General features: G+C 31.2%; 3 protein-coding genes across 7 annotated transcripts in view; 1 reads left to right on the top strand and 2 right to left on the bottom strand.

Moving 5' to 3' along the window:
* LOC127069639 (E3 ubiquitin-protein ligase AMFR-like) overlaps nucleotides 1-4,320 on the top strand; it is a 45,622-nt gene extending 41,302 nt beyond the window's left edge. For 3 of the 4 annotated variants that reach the window (XM_051006843.1, XM_051006842.1, XM_051006845.1), the window contains one exon: nucleotides 20-4,320. In XM_051006843.1, the coding sequence (XP_050862800.1) occupies nucleotides 20-311 (292 nt within the window). In that variant the 3' untranslated portion in view covers nucleotides 312-4,320. The remainder of the gene's footprint in view (nucleotides 1-19) is intronic. The other variant, XM_051006846.1, reaches the window with a different exon arrangement.
* Nucleotides 4,321-4,374: 54 nt separating this feature from the next.
* Nucleotides 4,375-5,153, bottom strand: LOC127069647 (dolichyl-diphosphooligosaccharide--protein glycosyltransferase subunit DAD1). The gene is made up of 2 exons (XM_051006864.1): nucleotides 4,827-5,153; nucleotides 4,375-4,747 (listed from the first exon to the last, which is right to left on the bottom strand). Exons 1-2 carry the CDS (start codon nucleotides 5,029-5,031, stop codon nucleotides 4,617-4,619), a joined length of 336 nt encoding a protein of 111 aa, XP_050862821.1. The 5' UTR covers nucleotides 5,032-5,153; the 3' UTR covers nucleotides 4,375-4,616.
* A 324-nt stretch (nucleotides 5,154-5,477) lies between these two features.
* Nucleotides 5,478-25,084, bottom strand: part of LOC127069638 (MAP/microtubule affinity-regulating kinase 3-like) — a 347,554-nt gene continuing 327,947 nt past the window's right edge. Inside the window, exons 4-11 of one of the 2 annotated variants that reach the window (XM_051006840.1) lie at nucleotides 9,890-9,951; nucleotides 9,665-9,794; nucleotides 8,645-8,957; nucleotides 7,809-7,912; nucleotides 7,282-7,362; nucleotides 6,802-7,113; nucleotides 6,409-6,610; nucleotides 5,478-5,968 (exon numbers count right to left, since the gene is read on the bottom strand). In XM_051006840.1, coding sequence (XP_050862797.1) covers nucleotides 5,684-5,968; nucleotides 6,409-6,610; nucleotides 6,802-7,113; nucleotides 7,282-7,362; nucleotides 7,809-7,912; nucleotides 8,645-8,957; nucleotides 9,665-9,794; nucleotides 9,890-9,951 — 1,489 coding nt within the window. In that variant the 3' untranslated portion in view covers nucleotides 5,478-5,683. The remainder of the gene's footprint in view (nucleotides 5,969-6,408; nucleotides 6,611-6,801; nucleotides 7,114-7,281; nucleotides 7,363-7,808; nucleotides 7,913-8,644; nucleotides 8,958-9,664; nucleotides 9,795-9,889; nucleotides 9,952-25,084) is intronic. The other variant, XM_051006841.1, reaches the window with a different exon arrangement.

The following is a 25,084-nucleotide window of genomic DNA, read 5'->3' as shown; positions in this document are numbered from 1 at the left end:
AATTGAATTCATCTCTTAGCGGTGAAGAACCATCAAATCTCGGTGGACGTTTCTCTAAATCATCGATCGAAAGAGAACGCATTCTTCAACGTCGAAAGGAACACATGCGTTTGACAGCACGTAGAAGGTATCTCGAGAAATATCGAAAATCAGATGGTGATTCAACTACATCAACGTTATCAATATTATCTTCTTTATCATCATCGTCGTCATCATCATCAACAAAAACAACCATGACGACGACGACGAAGACAACAATGACGAGTTTGGAAACAGAAAGCGACATAGTGATTACCCAGACGATGTCTTAAAAAACGAGCTAACAAACCTAAACGGATTTATCTTTGGAAGCAAATCAAAGTACGGAGATTTATATATTAGCTAAGAGCTAAACACTCCGCAAGAGGAAGAGGAAAAGGAAAAGGAAGAGGAAAAGGAAGAGGAAATGGAATAAGAATAAAAAGAACGAGAAGGAAAAGAAAACCTATAAAACAAAACCAAAAAAAAAAAATGAAAAAAAAAGAAAAGAAAAGAAATAAATAAAAAAGAAACAAAAAAAAAAGAATTAGTCTTTTCTCCGATTGGAGAGACGCGAGCGAGATGTATGTGTTTGTCTCTCTGTCAAAGGCTCTCGCGCGCGCATGCGCGCGCGTGCACGATCGACCGGAAATTTCTACAAATGGATTCTTCAAGAGATAATTTAGTCTTCTTACGATATATATATATATATATATATATATATATAAATATATATATATATTATTTATATATACATATACATATATATGTGTATGTATGTATGTATCTGTATATGTATATGTATATCTCTATATGTATATGAATATGAATTTATTCTTTATATAACATTGCTGCTTCTTTGCTGATTGATGAATAATTTGTTGGCTAATTTTCTTTTTTTTTTCTCTCTCTTTCTCTCTCTCTTTCTTTCTCTCATTTTCTTTCTCCATCTTTTTTTCTTTCTTTCTTTTTTTTTTATAATTTTCTTTTCAATGGCAGGAAGCGTGCAAATATATGCAAAATACGTTGAGAAAGACGAGAGCACCTTGCCAATGATTGAATGATGAATTATGTATATCGAGAGAAGAGATAAGAGGAATCGACGGAACAGATAGTTGGTGTATTCTCTAATCCGAGATTAGAATGATGTTGTTTTCCTTGACTATTATAAGGTCCTTGAAATCATTGAGATCGCGGCGAGATTAATTTTAGGCGGTCTTTATTATCTACGCACGTACACTTCATGAAATGGTACTTTTAAACTTAACGATTGATATATATATATATATATATATATATATATATACGTGTGTGTGTGTATGTGTGTATATTTATAATTGTCGAGAAATTATAATTCTTTTTCATTTTTTTTTCTTTTTTCTCTCTTTTTTTTTTTCTTTTCGTTCATTCGTTTGTTTGTTTGAAGATCGAAAGTATCATAAGTAGAATATGTTTAATAAGACAGCATTTAGGGGGTAATGTTCCATGCGCTTGAAATACAGATCAGAGAGATTATATATGTAGCTTATATACTCGCTTTCAAATATGATCGTCTTTACATGTTTCAAATAATACTTTATTATTCATCGTTCTCTCTAGCTTCTCCTTATTCTGAAACTCGTTAAAAAGTGACAAAAAATGCTGCATGTCAATACGCTTTTCGATGTTTTTCGTAGATCAATTTGAGAAGATTTATTAATGTCAACAAATATATATATACATATATATATATGTATACATACATATGTGTGTATGCATATATATATATATATATATATATATATATATATATATATATATATTGTGATTCATGTACATACATATGTGTGTATATATATACGTACATCACATACATACATATATATGTTTGTTGTATACATGTTTACGAGTTGATCGGTATCAAAATATATTTTGTGCGAACGACGATGATGGCCGCTATAGAAAGTCCAATATTTTCGGAATATGTGAAGATGAGTTTAAGATAAGAAATGTCAAAATTACGTCCATTATTAATTAGGCTTTGTAAATTAGAAAAAAGAAAAACAATATAAACATTCGCTTTTCGATTCCGCGTTTCAAAGATCGCTCGTAAAGTAACTCTTTCCATTTTCTTTTTTCTTTTCTTTTTTTATTTTCATTTTCAATTTTACTCGTAATTATCATTTTCATTATCGTTATTATTTCTTTCTTTCAAACTTTATTGAAATAAATTGTGCAACATATATAACATATATGCATATATATATATATATATATATATATATATATGTTTGTATGTATGTATGTATTAAGAATAACTCGACGCGTAAAATTACATAAATTTTATACATTAGATACGGTCTATTTTTTTTTCCTTTAAGGATGATTTCATGTTTATTTCATTTTATTTTATTTTTATTTGTCTTCGTCCACTCTTTCTTTCATAAATTCATTTCTTATTATACTCGTATCATTAATCGTAATTTAAATGATCCCGTGCCAATATGATCCGTAATGAGCAAAAGAAGTTTGCTGCAACCAGAGAAATGTTTTATCGAGATGAATGATTTTATTAAACTTTCTACTAAATAACATGCGTTATTATAATCTCGCGTGAAGATCATTATCTCGTTTGTAAGAGGAAAAAAAAACAATAATGAAAACAGATAACGAAAAAAGAGGAGAAATATTTATCGATATGCGAATGAAAGTGAGTTCTAAGCTGTTGATAAAATGGTAAAATTGAAGATCGAATGAGTCGTTTGCTTTTCACCGATTACTATATACGTATTATATATTCTTATTCTATATCGAGAGAATAAATTCGATCGACAGATCGAATGTTAGTAACATATTGAATTGTGTAAAAGACACAAACATACAAACACACACACATACACAAACACATATACATACGCTTTATTATTACTAATTGTTTCATATTATATACTCGAAGCATCGCTATAGTTATCGGTCGATCGAAAGCTTTGCATAATATATAATCCGTATTACTATGTTTTAGTTTATATTTCGATTTTCGTTCTACGTTTTTACATATACAAATATATTAGGCATTGTACTTGAAAATTAATAGTGCAGTTTGCGTATTAAGAAAAAAGAAAAAAAAAAAAAGAAAAAAATCCCAAATAACAAAAAAAAAACGAAAAAAAAATCAAACAAAAAAAAAACAAATTGAATTCACACTAAGGAGCAAAATATGCAGATTGTTCGTTAACTTCATATTTGACAAACACAATTTTATTTTAAGTTATATGTACATGTAAAACTTACAAACACGTACACACACACACACACACACATTATATATATATACACATACACACACACACACAGACAGACAGACACATAACACAAAACATCTTGAAAAGACTTTTCTTGTTTTGATGAAGTATTTCGCAAATTTTATGACTTTTAGTTTATTTATTCTTATATTAAAAAAAAAAGAAAAAAAAAACCCTTACTTTTGTTATAACTACATATTACGTTAACAACGAATCATAACTATGTTTATTGAGTTTCCTTGGCTGCTTATGTGATATAATTAAACTTCTTATAGATACACACTTACATTTATACGTATGGTCAAAGATATATAACGTGTATGTCTGTATGATATTCATACATTGTTTAATAACTGGCTTTAAACTCATACGAATAGAATATTATTTTAAGTTATAGCAGTGTCCATTCTTATATACCATGTGGTTTTATTTTTATTTTTATTCTTATTAAAGATGCTATTTATTTTATAGTTTTTAAGTCACCCGTAGGTAGGAAATAAGATATAAACATGTTGTGAAGAAACAACTTTTTGTGTATGGCAATTCGCCAGGTGAAATTTTAGCATTTCCACTCTAGCTTTTAGTATTAAATCAGAGATAATGAAATTACACATTTAAAAGCTTTGAAAATTGTTTCCGTTCATCGAATAAATAAGATATTTAGTTGACAGAAAAAGTAATCAATTTCTTTGCCATATATTTGGATATTTACTATTTGATAGTTTATATTTTGTAAGATATTCATGTTAATTTATTTATAAATGTATTTCTAAAAGCAACGATTTGTACTCTTGCACCATATGATTTTTCTCAAAAATATGAAACATCTTTAACGGTGTAAGAACGATCCTTCCGTATATGTGAAACTTATGCACTTACGCGATAGAGATCCCCCTTTAATGTCATTGTAAATATGAGTTTAAAATATGTATTAAAGCTAGAAACATAAAGTTTCCTGTCCCCCAAAGAAGGTTGTATGAAAAATAAGACAAATAAAATGTATTATAGATTGTCGTAGTTATACATTGTTTGTCTTTAGTATAAAACGAGGAGAAAAGAAAACAGATCGAATGAATTTCTTTCAAACGATTTATTTATTTTTTATACACATATATATATACATATATATTTTTTTATTTTTTCTTAAAACTTTTTTCTATGACAAATACATGTTACATTGAATTAGAGCAAATCAAAATGAGTTACTAGTTTTTGCAATATGTTTTATAATATATAAAAGTGCGAGCTTCTTCATTAATCATTCCTGATTGTTTATCGATTAAGCTGATATAAATTATTAGGAGAAGAATATTTCTATCAACCAATGAAGTTCATCACGACGATGTGAAGTATTATATGAGCAAAGATAAAGTCAGCGAATCCTCTCTCCGGACTTATTCCATAGAATTGACTTTTGTTTTGTGGATTCACTTGTAATCGAAGACAAACTGCAAGAAAGGTTAGTTACAATAATCTGATTGATTTGTATATATAAAAAATCAATTTAATAATTAGTATTAATCATACCTCCTAAAATGAAACAAGAGACACAAGATATAAAGCCACTTAGAAAACTATTGAATGGAAAAGTGCCAACAAGACAGCAATACACAAACTGTATAACACCCGTCAAAAACACATACAGTAAATAAGCATCAATAATTTTAAGCTTTTTCGGTGTAGTTTTCGTATACTCCTGAAGAAACTTTCTAATCACTGTAATTGTCGCCATTTTTACGCTATTTTTATTTTCTTTTTTCCTTTTTCTATTATTTCAAACAAAATATCCTGACAAAAACGATAACCTCTCTCGCGTTTATGCGTGGCAGGAACCGGTAGCCTTTAACGTTATCCAGATGGAGACACTATCGTTTGCGCGGAAACAAGATGTCAAATTTTACGCGCTAAATTCAAACATTTATTACGAATTAATTTATTTATTAGAAACCCCAATTATATTTTTCAAACATATTTCATAAAGATACGATAATAAAATATGGTTGTGTGTTTAATTTTTCCAAAGAAAAAAAAAAAAAAAGAGAAAAAGATAGATCATTTCATTGCTTGTCCTAAAATGTCTCGAAATACATGTATGTAAAATATTTCGTTTTTAAGATACTTATACACAACTTTTAATTTCCTAATTAAATCGATTTTTTCTTTTTCTTTCTTTTCTTTCTTGTTTATTATTATTATTATTATTATTATTATTATTATTATCATTATCATTATCATTATTATTATTATTATACCATTATTATTATCATTATTGTTATTATTATTATTATCATTATTATTATTATAATTATTATTTTTTTTTTGTAATCAGAAGGAACAAAAAATTATCTGAGCGTGTTGATTCAGTTCTATTGTTACACCCTTAGTTATCTTACTTTGTCACTTATTTTCGGTGCACTTTTATTCGAAGAATTATTGCGCAAAAGATGTTTAGGTGCTATCGTATCGTAAGCAGATATTATCTTTTTCTTAACAAATATTGGCATCGAAGTTACAATTTTGTCGACTTCCCTTTGCGACTCTACTTTTTCCATGGTAAATTTACAACGATTAAATGCATTTCGATTTATGGTGTTGGATTCTGAAGTACGTGGTCGAGATTTGTTTACCGAGGACGTTGATGAGATCGTGTTTGTATCAGTTTGAGTTACCTGAAACAAAAATAATGAAAGTGTTATATTTTAACAGGTACGAGAATGATAAAAACAAAAAAAAAAGGAAGGAAAAGAAAAGAAAAAAGAAAAATGTATAACAAAGGAATAAACGAAGAAGACGGAAGAATAAATTAAAAAAGAAAAAAAAAATGATAAGGAAAGAAAAGTAACAAAAAATCTATCGATGCATATATAACAAGTTAATGTGCGTGCGCGTTTATAAAAATATTTAAACATGTGTTCGTTATCAATAATAGAAATAATTCAACATGTATCTACATATATATATATCTACATATATATATATATATATATGCATGACACGTACAAATAAAAAAATGTTATCTCTTTAAAGAGGAGTATAAAAAATATTTGAACGATTTAACGCGCACACCTATAAAAATACAGAATACCGATAATATCAGATAAATAATTACGGAATGCGTCGAACGTCTTTGTTGTCGAATAGTTTCTCTCTTCTCACGTATTTCAGACCATCTCTTTATGGGATTACGATGTACCACGTCGGATTGAGGACAACTGGAAGATGCTTGAGAAAAAGAAATTCTCGAAGAGGTAGGCAATAAACGGATATTCGTTTGACGAACGGCCAATCTGCTCGTTTGCTTCTGTTCATTACTGAGGGATGAAAAGAGAGAGAGAGAGAGAGAGAGAAAAGTAGAGAGAAAAGAAAAAAAAAAGAGAAAGAGATAGAGAAAGAAATAAAGAGAAAAGAGTAGAAAAGAGAAGAAGAGAGAAGAGAAACGTATAAAGGTTTCTTTTTATTCCTTAATATATCATTCGATTGATCATTGATTGCTCTCTATTACCTTTTGTCGGAATACTTGTTGTGCATTGGTATCGCGTGTTCAATGAATTCATTCTTCTTAAAAACTTGCGGTTGCTGTGTATTCGCCGATGGTAGAACGGTTTTGCAAACCGTACAGGACGTATTCGAAGTTTTCTGAAGCTTCCAAGAATTTTTAACTTCGCCGAAGGACACGCTTTTGTTCTCCCAACATTTCTTACTCTCTTTGAATGGAGTTACTGCAGTAACATATCCGGTTGATTTCTCTTCGGATTTTGCATATGGTGAATATCTCGATGGTGCTTTGTAGGTCGTCGTTTCACCGGTTGCGGTTCTATTGTGAAATAATAATTATATTAACGAAAACGTCAACTTTTTCATTTTATTTCGATATTTTATTTCATTATTTTCCTTCTTCTTTTTTCTGTTTCTTATTATTTTTCTTTTTTTCCTTTCTTTTTTTTTTACTTTTTATCTTATAGAATACGATTGTTTCACGTACTGCGGGGGTATGTATCTGAGCAATGAGAGTGATCCTGTGTGACGTGCGTACAAAGCAGCAGCTTGACGTGCCTTGTGAGATCTAAACGTAAGAAAATTTTTATGACATCGATTTTGTACGATCGAGTTTCACAAAAAAAAAAAATAAATAAATAAATAAATAAATAAAAAATGACATCGCTAAGTACTCGCAGTGATGATTGTGCGAATAAAGAAAAAAAAAAGGGAAAAGGAAATAAAAAAGATAAGAAACATTAGCAACTTTCTTCCATTCAACGAGAAAGGATACTTTGGTGTTTTTCGAACAAAATTTTGTGTCCCTTTTTTTTCCTTTTATAACGACTTAAACGAAGAGATTAAAAAATAAAGAAAGAAGAGAGAAAGAGACAGAGAGAAAAATGAAGAAGAATAAATCGATGGAGAGACGTTCTCGCGACGACGTAGGCGGATTAACGGTCCTCCGACGAGGAGAAATAAATGCAATTTAAAGTTTACGGTGAATGGTTCCATTCCTTACGACTCTCGTACTTGATATTATACATGCCGCCTATTTCGCCGTACTTTCGTCGAATAATTTCCATCTCGATCGTGTTCCTATCCAGGTGAGTCATTTTGGATATCTCAGCGATTATCTAGAACAGTGGAAATTCATAGACCATGCGTCATTATATTCTCTACATATGTATGATTATATACGCGCGCGTTTATGTGTGTGTATGTGTGTGTGTCTGTGTCATTTTATTTATTTTATTATAGAATCAAATCATTAAAATGTAGATATTATATATTTCAAAATTCTATTATATATTTCAGATTTATATGTATTTCGAATGATATTCGAATCAGTATGTATAATTGCTATTAATCGTAATACATGTATTTTTATTCGTATTCAATCCGTTCCCATTCGATCCGATCCGATTTGACCCGAACCAAGTCGAACATCGGTTCTATCTCGTCTGTGATGAAGGGAAGGGCTTGTTTTACTGTATTTTTTATTTTTTATTTAAAATTTACGAACGTCTCTTTGGTTCTGAAGATAAATTTCAATTCAAGTAAAAAATCGTAATTCTTTTTCTCTGACTCATGACGAGTACGCAGCACGTTCCGATACAACAAAAAGGCAGCAAATAAAAAATAACAAAAAAAAGAAAAATGAAAGATCGTCGTCACTCGCGTCACGTCAAGTGTATACTCGTCGAGTCGTGTAAATACGACTTTAACAGGTCAGATATAATAAATATTAACTTAGCGTTTAAGCTTGTTAATTTTGTTATTTGAAATATCGTTATTTAACTTTGTTATTTGAAATATTATCGTAAAATTATCGTTAAAGGGAAGAAAAAATGGAAGAAATGGATTACCGTTTTTTGATCGTTCACATCTAAATCAGCTTCACTGGCAATTCTTGATACATTTCTAAGCTTGCACACGATCCAAGGATGATGGCAGAGTTCCTGGATCGTAATCCTTTTATGCGGAACGGGCGTGAGCAATCTGTTAATCAGATTCTTGCAATCATTCGACATCCTCGACATGTTTTTCATCTGGAGGGCCGTTAAGCCCCGGTTTATTTGAGCCATTAACCTTCGTCGACGTTCCTCCGATGACGTCTGTTCGTCGCAAGGACTTAAAAAGGGCAGCCGACCAGTCATCATTCCGTATAAGACGACGCCACTGCTCGATATTCGATTTGAAATTTTATTCTTTATAGTCATTAACATACAAATGAACAATATAACTCTTTCCCGAATCTAATTTACTTTTAAACAATTTCCATTAGTATTTTATTTCTTTTTTCTCTTTTTTTTTGTTTTGTTTTTCTCTTACATTCTTACTATGAATTTTTAAATACGTAATTGTGTAGATTATCATAATGAGTTATATACGATCGTTTTTATAAACGAGTGAAATAAGGAGAAATAATACCCTTTAGATCTTTCAAATTTATGATTAGATTGTAATATATCGCGACTCTGTTGCGCCTGAATGTTAGGCAATACTTCATACTACAACGTCGATAATTGTATCTACGTGGGAATTCTGTCGGTAAGGAAGTTGTTCAAGTTCTTTTATTAGTTTGTAATAGCACGCTTGCACGATAAGTTGCATACTACACGGGGTACACGTATGACGCGGTTGCCTATATTTAGGCGCAACATTGAATATTTTATATTTTTAAATGAGTCCAATATAAAAGCTTTTAAAGTCGAATTTTAACCAATTATAAATTATAATCTATATCTGACAGTTGATATATATGAATGGGTTTCAATTTTTAATAAGATCTTTTTCTCCTTTTGCAATAATAATGACGTTATAAAAAAGGTCACGTTTATTCGAGAAGAGTAAATTTATCTTTTTCATCGAGAATTTTTCCTTACAGACTCCAAAGATCGACCTCGGGTCCATACTTTTTACCGACGACGAAAAGCTCTGGTGCTGCATATTCGGGCGAGCCACAATGCGTTTTCAAAGGATCCTCGCTATCGTAGATATTACTCAATCCAAAATCTATCCGAAAAAAACAGATAATTATTTTTATATAAAGACAATTTTCTTTTCGATGATTAATAATATTATTGACTTTTTGTTTATTATTCGCTCACCAACTATTTTGATCTGATCTTTGCGCGTATCTTGCAGCATTATGTTTTCCATCTTTAAATCGCTGAAAATAAAATTGATTGAATAAAGGATTATTTAAATTAGGATAAAATTATTTAAATGTGATCGTTATTATTTACGTAAAATGAAAATTTTTATATAACAAACATATTTTACGTTGATTTAGTTATATGGAATTCTATATCGTGTAGTAAAATAGAAAACTGCTTTACCGACAATTGCTTTGCATTTTATTTTATAATTCGAAGTATATTAATTAAATAATATAATATAAAATAAAACATTATACTCTCTCTCTCTGTTTCTCTAATTTTAAAAATAAACAACTATTCGAAATATATCATTATTATTCTTTTTATATATAAAGTAATTGTTATAAATATAATTTACTAAATTTAATATAATTAAAATCAATATTTCAATACTAAACGATTACAAATTATTATAAATAAATATTCGAAATATATATATACACATATCGGTAATATAAAAAAATTATAAATATATAATCATTATTATTTTATCATTTTTCATTCGTGATAAATAAAAGATATCCAGCACTCTCTCTCTCTCTCTCTCTCTCTCTCTCTCTCTCTCTCTAATATATATATATATTTATATAACTAACGTATTAAACTCAACAGAACAACAATCTTTCAGTTCGTACACCTCACGGCCCTGATCTTAGCGCACCAAGCTTTATTTGTTCGTTTATACGGTCACTCGTGATGCGTTCGAAGACCTTGCAGCAAGTCGCAATGGAGGATGAAAAGAAAGGATATAAATCGAAGAGTACGATGCGATATCAAGCTTGGCCTCGGGTGTTTATTCGATCGGAGAAAAATAAGATGCAACGAATTCTTCCGAAGAAAATGATCAAGCAGGGATCGCGTTAAATGGAATCGTTAAGTCTTCGTTTCGAGGCGCGAGGGGAATGCAGTTTTCGTTAGCGATTTAACGATTTAAAATGAGAGATCGATCGAAAGAGAAGCTGTCAACGAGTGTAACGACTCGACTGGTTTTCGAGTGTGTTCAAAGTCGTCGTCGTCGTCGTCGTTCTGGTCATCGTTCTGGTCGTCGTTCGTAGCAAAGACCTCCAAGAAAAAGCAAGAAAGAGAGAAAGAGAGAGAGAGAGAGAGAGAGAGAGAGAGAGAGACCTTGAAACGCATCATTAAAATCGCATTCGCCGACCGAAGCACCGAGCAACGCACAACACTTTGGGCTCTCGCTAATAAGTAATAAAAGAGGATGTTCTCGCGTAGAACACGTGCCCCCTCCGCCATGCAGCCGCTGCGGCCGCCATCGTCTTTCCCTCCCGGGCAAAGATCTTTCGAGATTCGATAGTGTCGGTTGTTGCGTCGTGGACCACATTTTTTACACCCACACGAATCGAACTCTCTTCTTCTTCAAACAAGAGAAAAACCCAAGTAAAAAGAGAGAAACGAATAAACGGAAAAAGAAGTATCATCCTTTTTAATCGCTACAACGTCGGTATCGTATAACTTTCCAAACTAAATAAATTTCTAATAGCAACGATTTATTCCTCACGAATAACAGATTATCAATTATTCGTTAATGTAATGATCATGGATAGAAAAAATTATTACTATCAAAAGGACGAAGAAAAGAGAAGAAGAGGAAGAAAAAAAAAAGGAAAAGTCAAAGGAAGAAAAGAAAAGTTTTATTGGTGCAACGATCGATCGATTGATCGAGCAATCGATCGATCCGTCGTTCGATCGATCTATATACCGATCTATCGATATAGTAAAAGAAAAGGACGCGGAGGAGTTTGTTCTTGAGAGGGCGAAAGCGAGACTCCCAGGCCAATGCTGGGACTCTCGAACGATGCACTCTTCTGCATCCTTGGCGGCAGGATAATAGTTGAAACGACCCTGAAACCGAGGCCACGGTTGTTCGTTGGCCTGGACGATTATATTTCTTTTCCAGCTTCGAACTTCTCTCTTTCTCTTTCTCTCGATTTCTCTCTCTTTCTTTCTCTTTCTCTCTCTTTCTCTCTCTCTCTCTCTTTCTCTCTTGAGATTTCTCTCTCTCTCTCTCTCTCTCTCTCTCTCTCTCTTTCTCATAGTATGGGAACGACGTACCAGGTTAGCCGCGACACGAGAGTTTAAAGGCACGCGTGTGCCTACCAGACTTTTTGATACATAATATTACGCGTTCGTGTTGGATTATAACGATTGTTATCGTCTAAACCGTTCGTCTGCCTACTCTTCTTATATACTACATGTAAGTATATATATTCTCTTTATTCTCTTTATTTTCTCTCTTTTTCTTTCTCTTCCTATTTCTCTGTTCTCTTTCGTCTCATTTTGTTTTGTTTTGTTTTGTTTATAATGAACATTTATGTGTAATGTAATAATTTTATTATATAAATATGTAGAAATATATATTTATATATATATTTGTTTATATATATGTATATTATATACTTGTTTTTTTTATCAACTCTCTCTCTCTAGTTCTCTTTTCTCTTTTGTCTTGTTTTCTTATTTATTATATCAATTATTTATTATATTTTATTGTTATAAATTATCATTTCTACTACTTGTTAATTGTTATTAAAATTATTATATTATTGAATTCTATTATTAAAAATTATTATAAATTATTATTATTTATTATATTCCATTTTTCTATCTTTTTCACTTTATTCTTTACATTTCGTCTATCTCTTTCATTCTTTACGTAATAAATATAATAATATTATAATGTAAATATATACACATCTACTTTTTTCGAACTCATGCTCTCTCTTTTTCTTTTCTATTCCATCTCTTCCCTTTTTCTTCCTATATAAAATATTTTTAATATAATAACAATTACATTCTATCTTCTTCTTTCTTCCTTTACTCCTCTCTCTCTCTCTCTCTCTCTCTCTCTTTCTCTCTCTTTATCTATTCTTTTTTATCTAGCAACGAATAAACGAAATTATTCGATATCGGTCGAAAATCGTATCAAAAAACGTGTCTTCGATCGTAAAGTCTTGAGAATTTCTATTTCGAGTTATTAAAGTTAAATCGATCTCGGTCGATCGATTTATTTTTACAAGTTCTTTTCTCTTCTCTTTCTTTCTCTTTTTATTATTGTTGTTCTACCTTTTATTCCATTCCTCTTTGATATTATACACTCGACATATATTCAACGTAATCCCTTCGATTTCGATTCTACTAGTAATAGTATTCTCTTTCTTTCTTTCTCTTGTATTTTCTTTTTCGATTTTTTTTTTTTTTTTTTTTGCAAAATTCTCTCGTCAGTCGTTTTTGTTAATTAATCGATCCTCACGCGGAAAAAGTCTTTTCTACGTGAGTTTTGTTCAACGATCGACCGATATCTTAATTAGCTCTCTCTCTTTCTTTCTCTTTTTCTTTTTTCTTTTTCTTTCTCTTTCTTTCTCTTGTTCTCTATTCTTCTAGAATCATAAATATACATGAGGGTGGTTCGTTACGTAAATCGATTTCGGGATTGAACGTCGATCGTATTTGCTTTTACATAGTAACTTTCTAATAGTCGATCGTGGTAAAAACCCATTCGTTTCGAACGACTCTAAGAAAAATGAAGAAGTCGTGGTAAAATGAAAGATCCTCGAATAACGAACGATCGTAAATTTTTACACGATTTACGTACGAACGACGAATTTAAAATAACCCGCTTTTTCGAACCTCTCGAAAAACATCTCTCGTTGTATCTTGCGAGTTGATTGCAAGAACATCGATTTCAACGTTGCTTCGTCAGATGGAGCCACTTTCTTTATTTTAAAATTGTATTTCAAAATCAAAGAAGCCGCTCGTTTTTATCAGAGATTATCAACTTTAACTCGTATTTAAGTGTTTCTCTTTTTAATTCGGTTCTTTTTTAACGTATCTCTTTTTTTTTTAATACGTTAAGCAATGTAAAAAAATTATAGTATATTAGTTAAATTTAAATAGAAAAAAAAGACAATAACGAAACCGCTTTCAACTTATAAAAATTAAAAAAAGATGTACATATATTCACAGAATATAAAAAACATCTATAGAAAAGAAAAAAAAGAAAAAAAGAAAGAAAAAGAAGTACGTGGTACTTCGTATATTCAATTATCTAAACCGTATGATTATACTATCAAAAAAGAATCCTCAATTTTCATCTACGCATAATATTTTAAATTCAATTAAAAGCGTAATGTACGTATAAAAGAAAAAGAAGAAAGAAAAAAAAAGATGGAACGAAATGAAAAAAGAAACCAATGTACGAGTATCTTTCCGACAATCGTTACTTCGAATAATAATTTTCAATTCTATGAGGGTATCCTGATTCCTTCTAAGAAATAAAGTCAAGAGGTAAAGTTCTACTTAAGTTATCCATACCTTGTTGAACATACTAATGGAAATTAATAAATATATTCATATCTCTCTCTTCTCTCTCATTCTCTCTCTTTCCAGTTTTCTCTAGCTTCGTATCAGTCGGTGTCAGTACTTTCGCGTACAAAGAGAGAAAAAGAGAAGTATAGATAGATAGAGAAAGATAAAGAAAGAGAGAGAGAGAGAGAGAGAGACAGAAAGATAGAAAGATAGAAATAAAAAGAAAAAGAAAGAGATAGAGATAGAAGTAAAATGAGAGAGAAATAGAGAGAGAGGAAAGATATAGAAATAAAAAGAAAAAGAAAGAGATAGAGATAGAAATAAAACAAGAGAGAGAGAGAGAGTGAGATAGAAATAAATCGATATATATATATATATATATATATATATATATATATATATAGAGAGAGAGAGAGAGAGAGAGAGAGAGAGAAAGGAGAAAGGGAGGATCTCTGTTTACCTTCTCGTGTATGCATCCTACTCGCCTTGCTGCATCCGTAAGCGCTTAAATTTAATTGCCGGCCATGACCGTTACATCGAGGCAGTTATTTTCGTCTTGATATCCTGGTATACTCCCTCGTTGAGCGGGGTCATGTCCGTATTACGAACTAAAAGTCCTCTCTCTCTCTCTTTCTCTCTAAATCTATCTCTCACACACTTTCTCTTTCTCTCTTTCTCTATCTCTTTCATTCTCTCTCTTTCTCTGTCTTTCTCTCTCTCTTTCTCTCTTTTTCACCCTTTTTTCTTTCTCTCTTTCTCTCTCTCTCTCTCTCTCTCTCTCTCTCTCTCTCTCAAATATTGGATGTGTCTGTCTTTTTTCATGGGACAAGGTTAAAGTCTGAAAATCACGGTAAGGATATTGCCTTACCATTTCGATTTATGTCACACCAAACGTTATAAATATTCGGAAAGAGGCTGATGCGAAAGAAAGAGAAAAATAAGAGATGAGCAACGATAGGAATAATACGAATGGCGTCGTCGTCGTCGTCTTTGTAAAGAAGTTACACGGCCCTGAGGAGTTTATATTCGACCCGTAAAAAGAGACGTTAAAAGAAATTTTATTACTCGTCATACTCACTATAATATACATATATATATATATATATATATATATATATATATATTTATGTGTGTGTGTATATATATATCCATATGTATGTATCTTTTTTTTCTGTCGGTTTAGCTAACATAAGAAAGAAAACTTCCGGGTCTTCCAAACATACGTTTGTAAGAGAACGTATACTTTTATTTAAACGATTACACAAGTAGATCTCTATCATTTACATTGATATATATATATATATATATATATATATATATATATGCATACGTTATGTATAGAAAGCTTAAATACAAACGAGGTCTCTATAATTTACTCAACGTTACATTAACTTTTATTTGAGAAATAAAATAAATGAAAATTCGAAAAGAAATTTCGAAAGCACGAGAAATGATATTTTTTTTCAGTCGCAAGAAAAGAGAAAGAAAAGAAAGAAATGAAGAAGGAATACTCTTGTCTCACCCTATATACGAATTAATTCGTCTTCGACGATTATAATTTTAAGTTTTAAGAAAAAGAAAACATTCACGAGAAAATACTATTTTACGTAATTACTTAAATTACTCAAGTATACAATTATATCTATTATTTATGTTAAAATCGATTGTTATTTAAAGAGTTAATTAAGAATTCAACGTTTTCTGTGGATGAAAAGAAAAAAAAAAGAAAGAAAGATAGACAAACACATAACATCGTTCAACAAAAATAATTATACCTATTCATTTTTATCATCATTTTAATTGCATAAAAAAGAATATACACACACACACACACACACACACATATATACATATGTATAGAAATAATCAAGTAAGTACATACAGAAATTTATTGGAAAGCAGAAAGAGATCGGTATTATATAATTGAGCTCTATTACAATTTAACGCGTGCAGTCCTAATGAAATACAAGTAAATCGACATGGAAAAAACGGAGGGATGGTGAGAAGGGGTGGGTTGGGGAAGGGAGGGGAGAAAGAACGAGCACGGTACAATAGTTGGCAGTGTAATTTATGATACTTACGCAAGTGGTACGCTTCTACCGAGAGCCGTTCGAGCGGTAACTACGTTAAACCGATGTAGATGCGTGCTTCGATAAATGCAGCATGCATCGAGTCAAACGAAAAGAGAGAAAGAGAGAGAGAGAGAGAGAGAGAAAAGAAAAAGAAAGAAAGATAGAGATAGAGATAGAGATAGAGAACGAATAGTCGACTATTTTCCATCGACGCTGATTATTTAATTCCACTTGAAGGATGTTCCTAAACGACGAGCATTGGCGAAAGCAATGGGATTGTAAAATAGTAGAATCCGATTGGAAATCGGTACGTCGATCTGAACTTTGCGCGATTGAATGAAAAAGAGAAAAATAAAGAAAGAAAAAAGATGCGAGAGAGGAGGGAAAAATGGATGAGGAGAAGATGGAAGAGGAGGAGAAAGAGAGAGAGAGAGAGAGAGAGAGAAAAAAATAGAAGAGAGAACGCGATGTTCCCGTCTTTTTAATCGCATCGATTTAAATGGAGGCACGTGCGTGCGCACGTACGTACAACATCCGTATTCCATAGACGAAGTCCACGTATAGAGGAACGGATCGTTCGTTCTTTTGATGAATATCAATCGGGCAGTTCTTGTCGAGTACGATTATACGTACGTGTGTGTGTGTGTAAGTAGGTAGGGATGTATGTATAATGAAAAGCAATAATAGCATCAGCGAAGGGTAGCCTTTCGATCTTTTTCAAATTCTCTTTCTATGTATGCGCTTGTAATATCCTCTTTTAAGAAGGTATTATAGTGTTAGTGAGAGACTTTCAAGATGAATGTTAAATACGTTGGAGGTATACTACCGATCGATCGTTCGAGTATCTTGTAAAAGAGATTCTGAAGATTTAATCGAATTTAAATGTTATTTAATGTATTCGATATGTAAAACGATATTATTTATTCACATATATATATAATATATATTATATATATATATATAAAATTAATGTAATAATATATATATAATTATTTATTGATCTAATATTTAGTTATATATATATATTTATTTAATGATAAAAATTTAATATATATATTATATTTATATTAACATTTACTTAATTTAATCGAAATAATTATTCACTGATAATTATAAAAAAAAAATTGCACATATATACACACGCAAATATAAAATAGTATAAAAGTAACACTATGACATAAAAGATATACGAATATAAAAATAAACATAAACAAACTATTGATAAAAGATACCAACAGATAAAATTTCGTGAATATACCTACTACATACATACATAAATACATACATACATACATACATACACGCATACATACATACATACATACATACGTGTATAGTTACAAGAAGATTAAATCCGTCCATACTTTTCCAAGAAATTCTTAAAGGATTTCTTTCTTTCTTTTTCTTTTCCAGTATGGACGGAAAGGATTAAAAGGAAAGGAAAGGAGTAAGGAGGATGAGGGGAAATAAATCGAGCGAGGAAAAGAGGAGTGGAATCTTGCGACCCCGTGACTCGATAACTTCCTTGGAAGGTTCATCGACGCGAACCCGTTGGGTACATACGTGGAGAATGCCGATTGGTAGGCTCGTCGTATCCTTTCGGTCCAGTACAGTCCTCCTCCTTATTTCCCCTTCCCCTTTCCCCTTCTTTTCTTTTTGCTTCGGTAAAACTGCCGCGTGGGCGAAAGAGGTCCAGACGAGGTCATCGGCCACAACTCGCGCGAGTTTCGCCCTCCGCGCGAATATAAGACACGCGAATCGAGGACGAATCGCGAAGTGACGATTAAATGTTTTCTTTTTTAATTTTTTTTTTTTCTTTCTTTCTTTCTTTCTTCTATCGAGCACAATCATCAACAGAGTTTTTCGTTAATCGATTAATCGTCACGACGTATCATTCGATCACGATGTTTTCGTTATATTTTTAATAAACATTTTTTTTGTTTCTTTCTCTTTTTTTTTTCTTTTTTTTTTCATTTTCTTCTTTAATTTATCGCAACGAGTCGAACGATATGGAGTGAAAAATTAAGTCGAGAGTCGATTAAATCGTATTCGGTAGTTTGTGCGTTACGTTTAAATAATCATTAATTGTTAGTTATAAATTTTGCAATAGCTTATCGAGTTATTGATAATTTTAATTCGTTCATTCATGTAAGTCGAATGATACAGAATAAAAAGTTGATTCGAACGATTTGATCAAATCGTGCTGCATACAAATTGTATTACGTTTGAATAATTAGTAATTGTTATTAATAAGTATCGTTTAGGTTAAAACAAATCGAAGATTATTAATCGATTAAAATATCAAATGTATTTTGAGATCATTATTACTATAACAAAATAAACATATTATCAATTATACTGTGCAAATAATTTATTACATTAATGAACACTGTTAATAATGCGATAGAGACGTATTTAATCGTATTTTGCAATAATTTATCTCATTAATGAAACTTCCAATTCATTTATTAAACTCTATTAAATAAAAATCTCATTATATTTAAAACAGTCCTCAATCGTTCTTAATAAATGTCATTCGCTATAAACAAAATTATAAATTATTAATCGATTAAAAATTCGTCATACGCAATCAAAACTGTATTTTAAAATAACTATCACAGCAACGAGATAACCACACCATTAATAATACTACAGAGTCTTATTTAATCGTACTACGAAAATAACTCGTCATATTAATGAAACTACAAATTCATTTATTAAACCGTATTAAATAAAAAATCGCATTATATTAAAACAATCCTCAATCGTTCTTAATAAATGTCATTCGCTATAAACAAAATTATAAATTATTAATCGATTAAAATTTCGTCATATGCAATCGAAAATCTATTTTTAAGTAACTAATCATAGCAACGAAATAAGTACAACGTTAATAATACAACGGAATCTTGTTTAATCGTACTGCGAAAATAATTTATCATATATGAAACTTCTAGTGTGGTCGCAAAAATAAAAAGAAAAAAGAAAGAAAAAAAAGAAAATGTACAAAATCCGCATAGCAGTCAATGTGTTAGTACTGCTTGAACCTTTCTACTGATATTTACTCTTTCTCCCACCCTCTCTCTCTCTCTCTCTCTCTCTCTCTCTGTCTCTCTCTCTCTTATCCTTCCTCATTCGCGAATACCGCTAGAATTATCACCAGGGAGGTGGTTTAATTTCCAAATGCGTTTGCGGTCGCGCGTCGCTGCACACCCCGTACGTAATTTCTACACCGCAAAGACAGAGTATGTGTATATGTTTGCATGCGTATGTTGTGTATCACTGTGTATGTGTGTGTGTGTGTTACGTGTGAGAGAAAGAGAAAGATAGGGAGAGAGAGAATTTTCCTCGTCATCTCTCTCACCGTCGTGGGTGGTGAGGCGAGAAGTAGTTCGCTATTCTCTCGCGATAATTATCTTTGGACTGTTATGTCGGACGTCTTTATAATCAGTTGTTAAGCATATATCGTTAGAATTAAATGATTATTTCAATCGCTATTCCAATTTTTTTTTTCTTTAATCTTTTGTTATTAGTTCAGTGGATGCTATTTTTTTTTACGATCGATTTCGATTCTCTCATTTTCGAAAACGATAAATTAATTAATTCTACGTAAATTTTTTTGCAATGATTCGTATAGGGATTGTTTAAAAGAAATGTATACGTTTAAATAGATTTTTAAAATTGAAGAATGTTTTTATCCTTTGATTCATTCATAATGAATGAAATATATTCGATCGTTCGTAATATATCTTGATGTTTTATACAATGAGTAATGGTAATTGTATTATTAAATTTCAGTTTTGATTAATCCTAATTATTTCTTTGTATGTATTTCTTTTTTTCTTTAATTAAAATATATTAACAGATTTGATATGATATCAGATCGATTTAAAATACTTGCGACTATTGTTAGTAATATTTCTATACGGCTAATATTTGGTTATTAAAAATCGTTTAAAATAATAAAAACGTAAATAAAAATGATAAATCAACGTTATGCGTTATAATTCGATTATATTTTCTAAATCTTCACATTGTCCAGTTAATATAAATTTTTGATAACGTTTAAAATGATATTGATTAGAAATAAAATGCGAAAAAGAAAATAAGATAAACAGACGATACAAAATTATAATGTGAAATATATTAATACATCTATTTTATTAATCAAAAATAAATTATCGACGGCGAACATATAAATACGTAAAAGTATTTTAAAACTATAACGCGTTCTAGCAAGTTGAATAATGATTACACGATTAACGGATTTCGAATCATGAAATCTTAAGAAAAAGAAGTTGATCGGATCTAATCCTTCGTTATGATTTAATATCCTGCATCTTACGATTATTTAGAAATCGAATCGAGTCTTCGGTTAATACAGCCGTGCAAAATTATGCGAGTTAACGAAGCGTATTTTTCGAACAGGTGAAAAAGAAACCAGACTCGATCTCAGAGCGAATTTGCCTCGAGCTCGCGGTCTCAGACGTATAGATTATTATATAGATTATATAGGAGATCATCGTGATACAAATGCATATAGGTATATATATATATATATATATATATATATATATATATACATAATATATATATATAAAATATATATATAATATATAGATAGATAGATCGTTATACGTGATAAAAATTTAATGCGTATATGGACAGAGTTCGCAAGCTATAATTTTCCACTTAGGTCAAGTTAGGTACGAGTTACGGACACCCATAGACACACATATATATATACACACACACACATACACATAGATACATACACGTACGCGTACACGCATAAACACAGAGATAGTAAGATAGTAGACCACCTTTGCAGAAGAAACTGAACGAGATTTTCATCGTGGCGAATGGACCCTTATCGAAAATTCAAATCGACTGGAGTAGTTAGTAATTTTAAAAGTGGCGTGACCGATAGAACCATCGATGTCGGTGTGTAAATAAATTAAAAAGAAAAAAAATTAAAAAAATGAGAAAAAAGAAAAAAAACAGTAATGAAAGAAAAATAAATAAGAAGAGAGACAGAGAGAGAAAATGGAGGGAGAAAAGTCGGCCATTCGAAACGCTTTCGAAGGGCACGTGCGACAGGATTTTGCGTTAAGCGGGTTTTCTCTCTCTTTCTCTCTCTCTTTCTCTCTCTTTCTCTTTCTTTCTCTTGAGCTTCTCTCTTAAGGCTCCTTCTCGTTGGCCTTGAGAAGGTACTCGACCACTTATGATAATCCCTAGCGGGCGGTTTGTCGGTCACGCGAAAGGTGTACCGTGACGCGTGCGGCGCATCGATAAAGACTACTCCTCGAATTCTCGCGCGTTCAAGATCGAACGATAGAGCGTGTGTTTATATTTTTTAATCGCTACAATGCAACAAGTAATGTAGAACGATTCGAAAGAATTATTGTGATAGACGAAGAACTTTGTATAGTCGGAATTTAAAAAATAGTTTTTAAGACGTATGTTCGTAATGGTTTTCATGTAACAATCGATAAAATTTCATTTTTTATTTAATTTTGTTTATAATATTGTTATAATATAATCGTTGATAAATTTATATAATAATTAGATAACTTCATAATGTAACATGTAATATAGAATGATTCGAAAGAATTATTGTGATAGACGAAGAACTTTGTATAGTCGGAATTTAAAAAATAGTTTTTAAGAAGTATGTTCGTAATGGTTTTCATGTAATAATCGATAAAATTTCATTTTTTTTTAAATTTTGTTTATAAGATTGTTATAATATAATCATTGATAAATTTATTATGTAATAATTGGATAACTTTGTACAATGTAACAAGTAATGCAGAATGAATGAGAAGATTTAGTATACAAAGAAAAAGCTTTTTATTGGAAATATTATTAAGAAAAGATATTTGTAATATCTTCGACATAATAAATGATAAAATATACTTTCGTTCGTAACAGATAAACTGACCGTACAATAATAATAAGATTTTACAATCTTATCAAGGATATATTTCTTTACATAAGACTTACATACATACCATTCTCAAAACAAAAATATCTATAATTCTATAACCAAACTATATAATACCTTTCACAATCGTTTTCCATTATTTCACACTTTTACGAATTTCCAAATACATTTAAGACAAATACGATGAATTTACGGATAAAACATTACACTTAATCGTAAATACAAATCTCCTTCTCACTAACAATAAGATTTATATTGTTTAAAGCAATAAATAATCGAATTAAAGATACATTATACGTTAACAACAAGTTACATTTGATAATTAACATCATTAAGTTTATTATTTTCTGTCTTCGTTGAATTTCTTCGGTTTCGAAGAAAGAGGAAAATAAGGAGAGAGAGAGAGAGACTAAGCTAGAAAAAGACAAAAAGAGAGAGAGAGAGAGAGAGAGAGAGAGAGAGAGAGGGGTAAGGGAAAAAGAGATGGTATTGTGGCCAGTGTAGAGTAGTAAGTATGGCGGAGGTAAAAGAGCGTCGAAAAAACGTCGAGTAATTTACAACAATCGTAAACGTAAGAGCAGGCGCAGCCGGCTTGATTCATAGTGATTGCCTAACGGAACCAACGTGAAAATTTACTCGCGTTAGTCGTTCGAAGAGTTGCTTGGGAAGTTAGCGAGAATGAGAATGAGAATGAGAATGAGAGGGAGGAAGAGAAAGGAGGGTGGGATGGTTAGGGAGGTAGGTCGAACGAGTTCGCGAATATCTCGCGAATGTTGCGATACAGAAAACATACACACATACACACACACACACACATATATATATATATATATCCGTTCCGAGAGGAATCATTGGCAAGATATTAGTAATTATTAGAAGTAAAATTATCTAATATACATACAGCTCATTAATTCTTATCACCGGGTGCGGCCATATAAAATTGATATCGTTTTTAACGATCGACATATTCGACGAACGTTAAGTTAAAGGACATGGGGAAAGAAATCGAACGATATTTTCATATGTAAACGTGAATATTTATATCCATATTGATATCGAGAAAAAGAGAGACAGAGACAGAGAGAGAGAGAGAGAGAGAGAGAGAGAGAGAGAGAGAGAGAGAGAGAGAGAGGGAGAGAGAGAGAGAGAGAGAGAGAGAGAGAGAGAGAGAGAGAGAGAGAGAAATGTTATTAAATATAAATATAAATATAGGAAATATTCTATAAGATATTTCATAATATGTTGACATGGCTATGAGGAGAGATTTAATAATATTAATATTAATATTAATATTAATATAACAAACTAATGATTAAAAAAAAAAAAATAAAACAGGAAGAAACAAAGTAATGGAAAAGTTCCATTTTCCACTTTTGTTTATGATCTTTATATTATTTGTTATCGAGTTAACATTATTTGTTTGTTTATTTACTTATTTATTTATTTATTTATTTATTTATGTAATTTCGGTTTTCTTTTTTACTTTGTAATCATCTTAATTTAATAATCGTCTTAAATTAATTTCGAGCATAGATCGCGTTAGTGTATTATGATACAGCCGGTATATATATACATATACATATATATATACATACATATATATATATACACATATATTTGTATATATCGATACATAGATAATATATAGATTATAGATTTTTATGATACGCTATACGTTCGTTTCTAGATTTTTAGATTTCGCGTTAAGAGATCACAGCCACAGAGAAAGAGAGAGAGAGAGAGAGAGAGAGAGAGAGAGAAAGATCGACTATTATACGGCACGTTTAAATTTACCGCGTCGGGCATTAGATCGTTCGAATAATTTATCGTTCGTTTAATCGATTCACGAACGATATGTAGGTATCTACGTATCTATGTATACGTATATATCGCACGCGGATAATCGGCCGCTCCTGTGCTCGCGACTCTGAACGTTCCACCGCATTAAAAGATTTAACTAATCGTGATAACGTATTCCGCGACCGTCGACCAGCTTCCGGAAGCTTTCAGAGCCACTCAATATGAGAGAAAAAAGAAAAAAAACGAAAGGGAAAAAAAAAGAAAAGGAAAACAGAAAAAGAGATAGAGGAAAAGAAAGAGAGACAGAGCTAGAGGCAGAGATAGAAAGATAGAGAGACAGAGAAAGAGAGAGAGACCGAAAGAAAAAGAGAAAGACAGACATGAGAAAAAGAGAAAAAGAGAGAGAAAGAGAGAGAATTTGCTTCGAAAAGAGCTCTTCAAACGAGTATTTCGGATTCATGGAGAGTCACTTTAGCGTGACCGAGACCTGTACAGAATGGCACGCTCGTAAAATCGAAGCTAAAGAAAAAGAAATAAGAGAGAGAGAAAGAGAAAGAAAGAGATAGATAGATAGATAGATAGAGAGAGAGAGAGAGAGAAAGAGAGAGAGAGAGAGAGAGAGAGAGAGAGAGATAAATAGAGAAAAAGAATACACACACATATATACATACATACATACATGCACACACACATAAATATATATATCTTTGAGAGGCTCGATCGCACGAGGTCGAACGTTGCGCTTGGAAACGTGCCGACTACGATTCACCGGAAGTCGTTAAAAAGCGATACGCGAAGATAATGCCGTTCGAAAGAAGCACGCGTGTCGCGAAAACGAGAGAGAGAGAGAGAAAGAGAGAGAGAGAGAGAGAGAGAGAGATATGACTAGATAGATAGTTTATGAATTTGAATTTTATCTCTGAATGTGACAAACATAGTCATTTCCTAGAACAAACCTAATAAATCTTTATATTCTTTTTTCCGTAAGTTAAGTATGATGAT

Source organism: Vespula vulgaris, chromosome 16 (assembly GCF_905475345.1).
Source record: "Vespula vulgaris chromosome 16, iyVesVulg1.1, whole genome shotgun sequence".
Classification (NCBI taxonomy): Eukaryota; Metazoa; Arthropoda; class Insecta; order Hymenoptera; family Vespidae; genus Vespula; species Vespula vulgaris.
The sequence above is the reverse complement of the archived record's forward strand: the minus strand, read 5'-3'. Positions and strand labels throughout refer to the sequence as shown.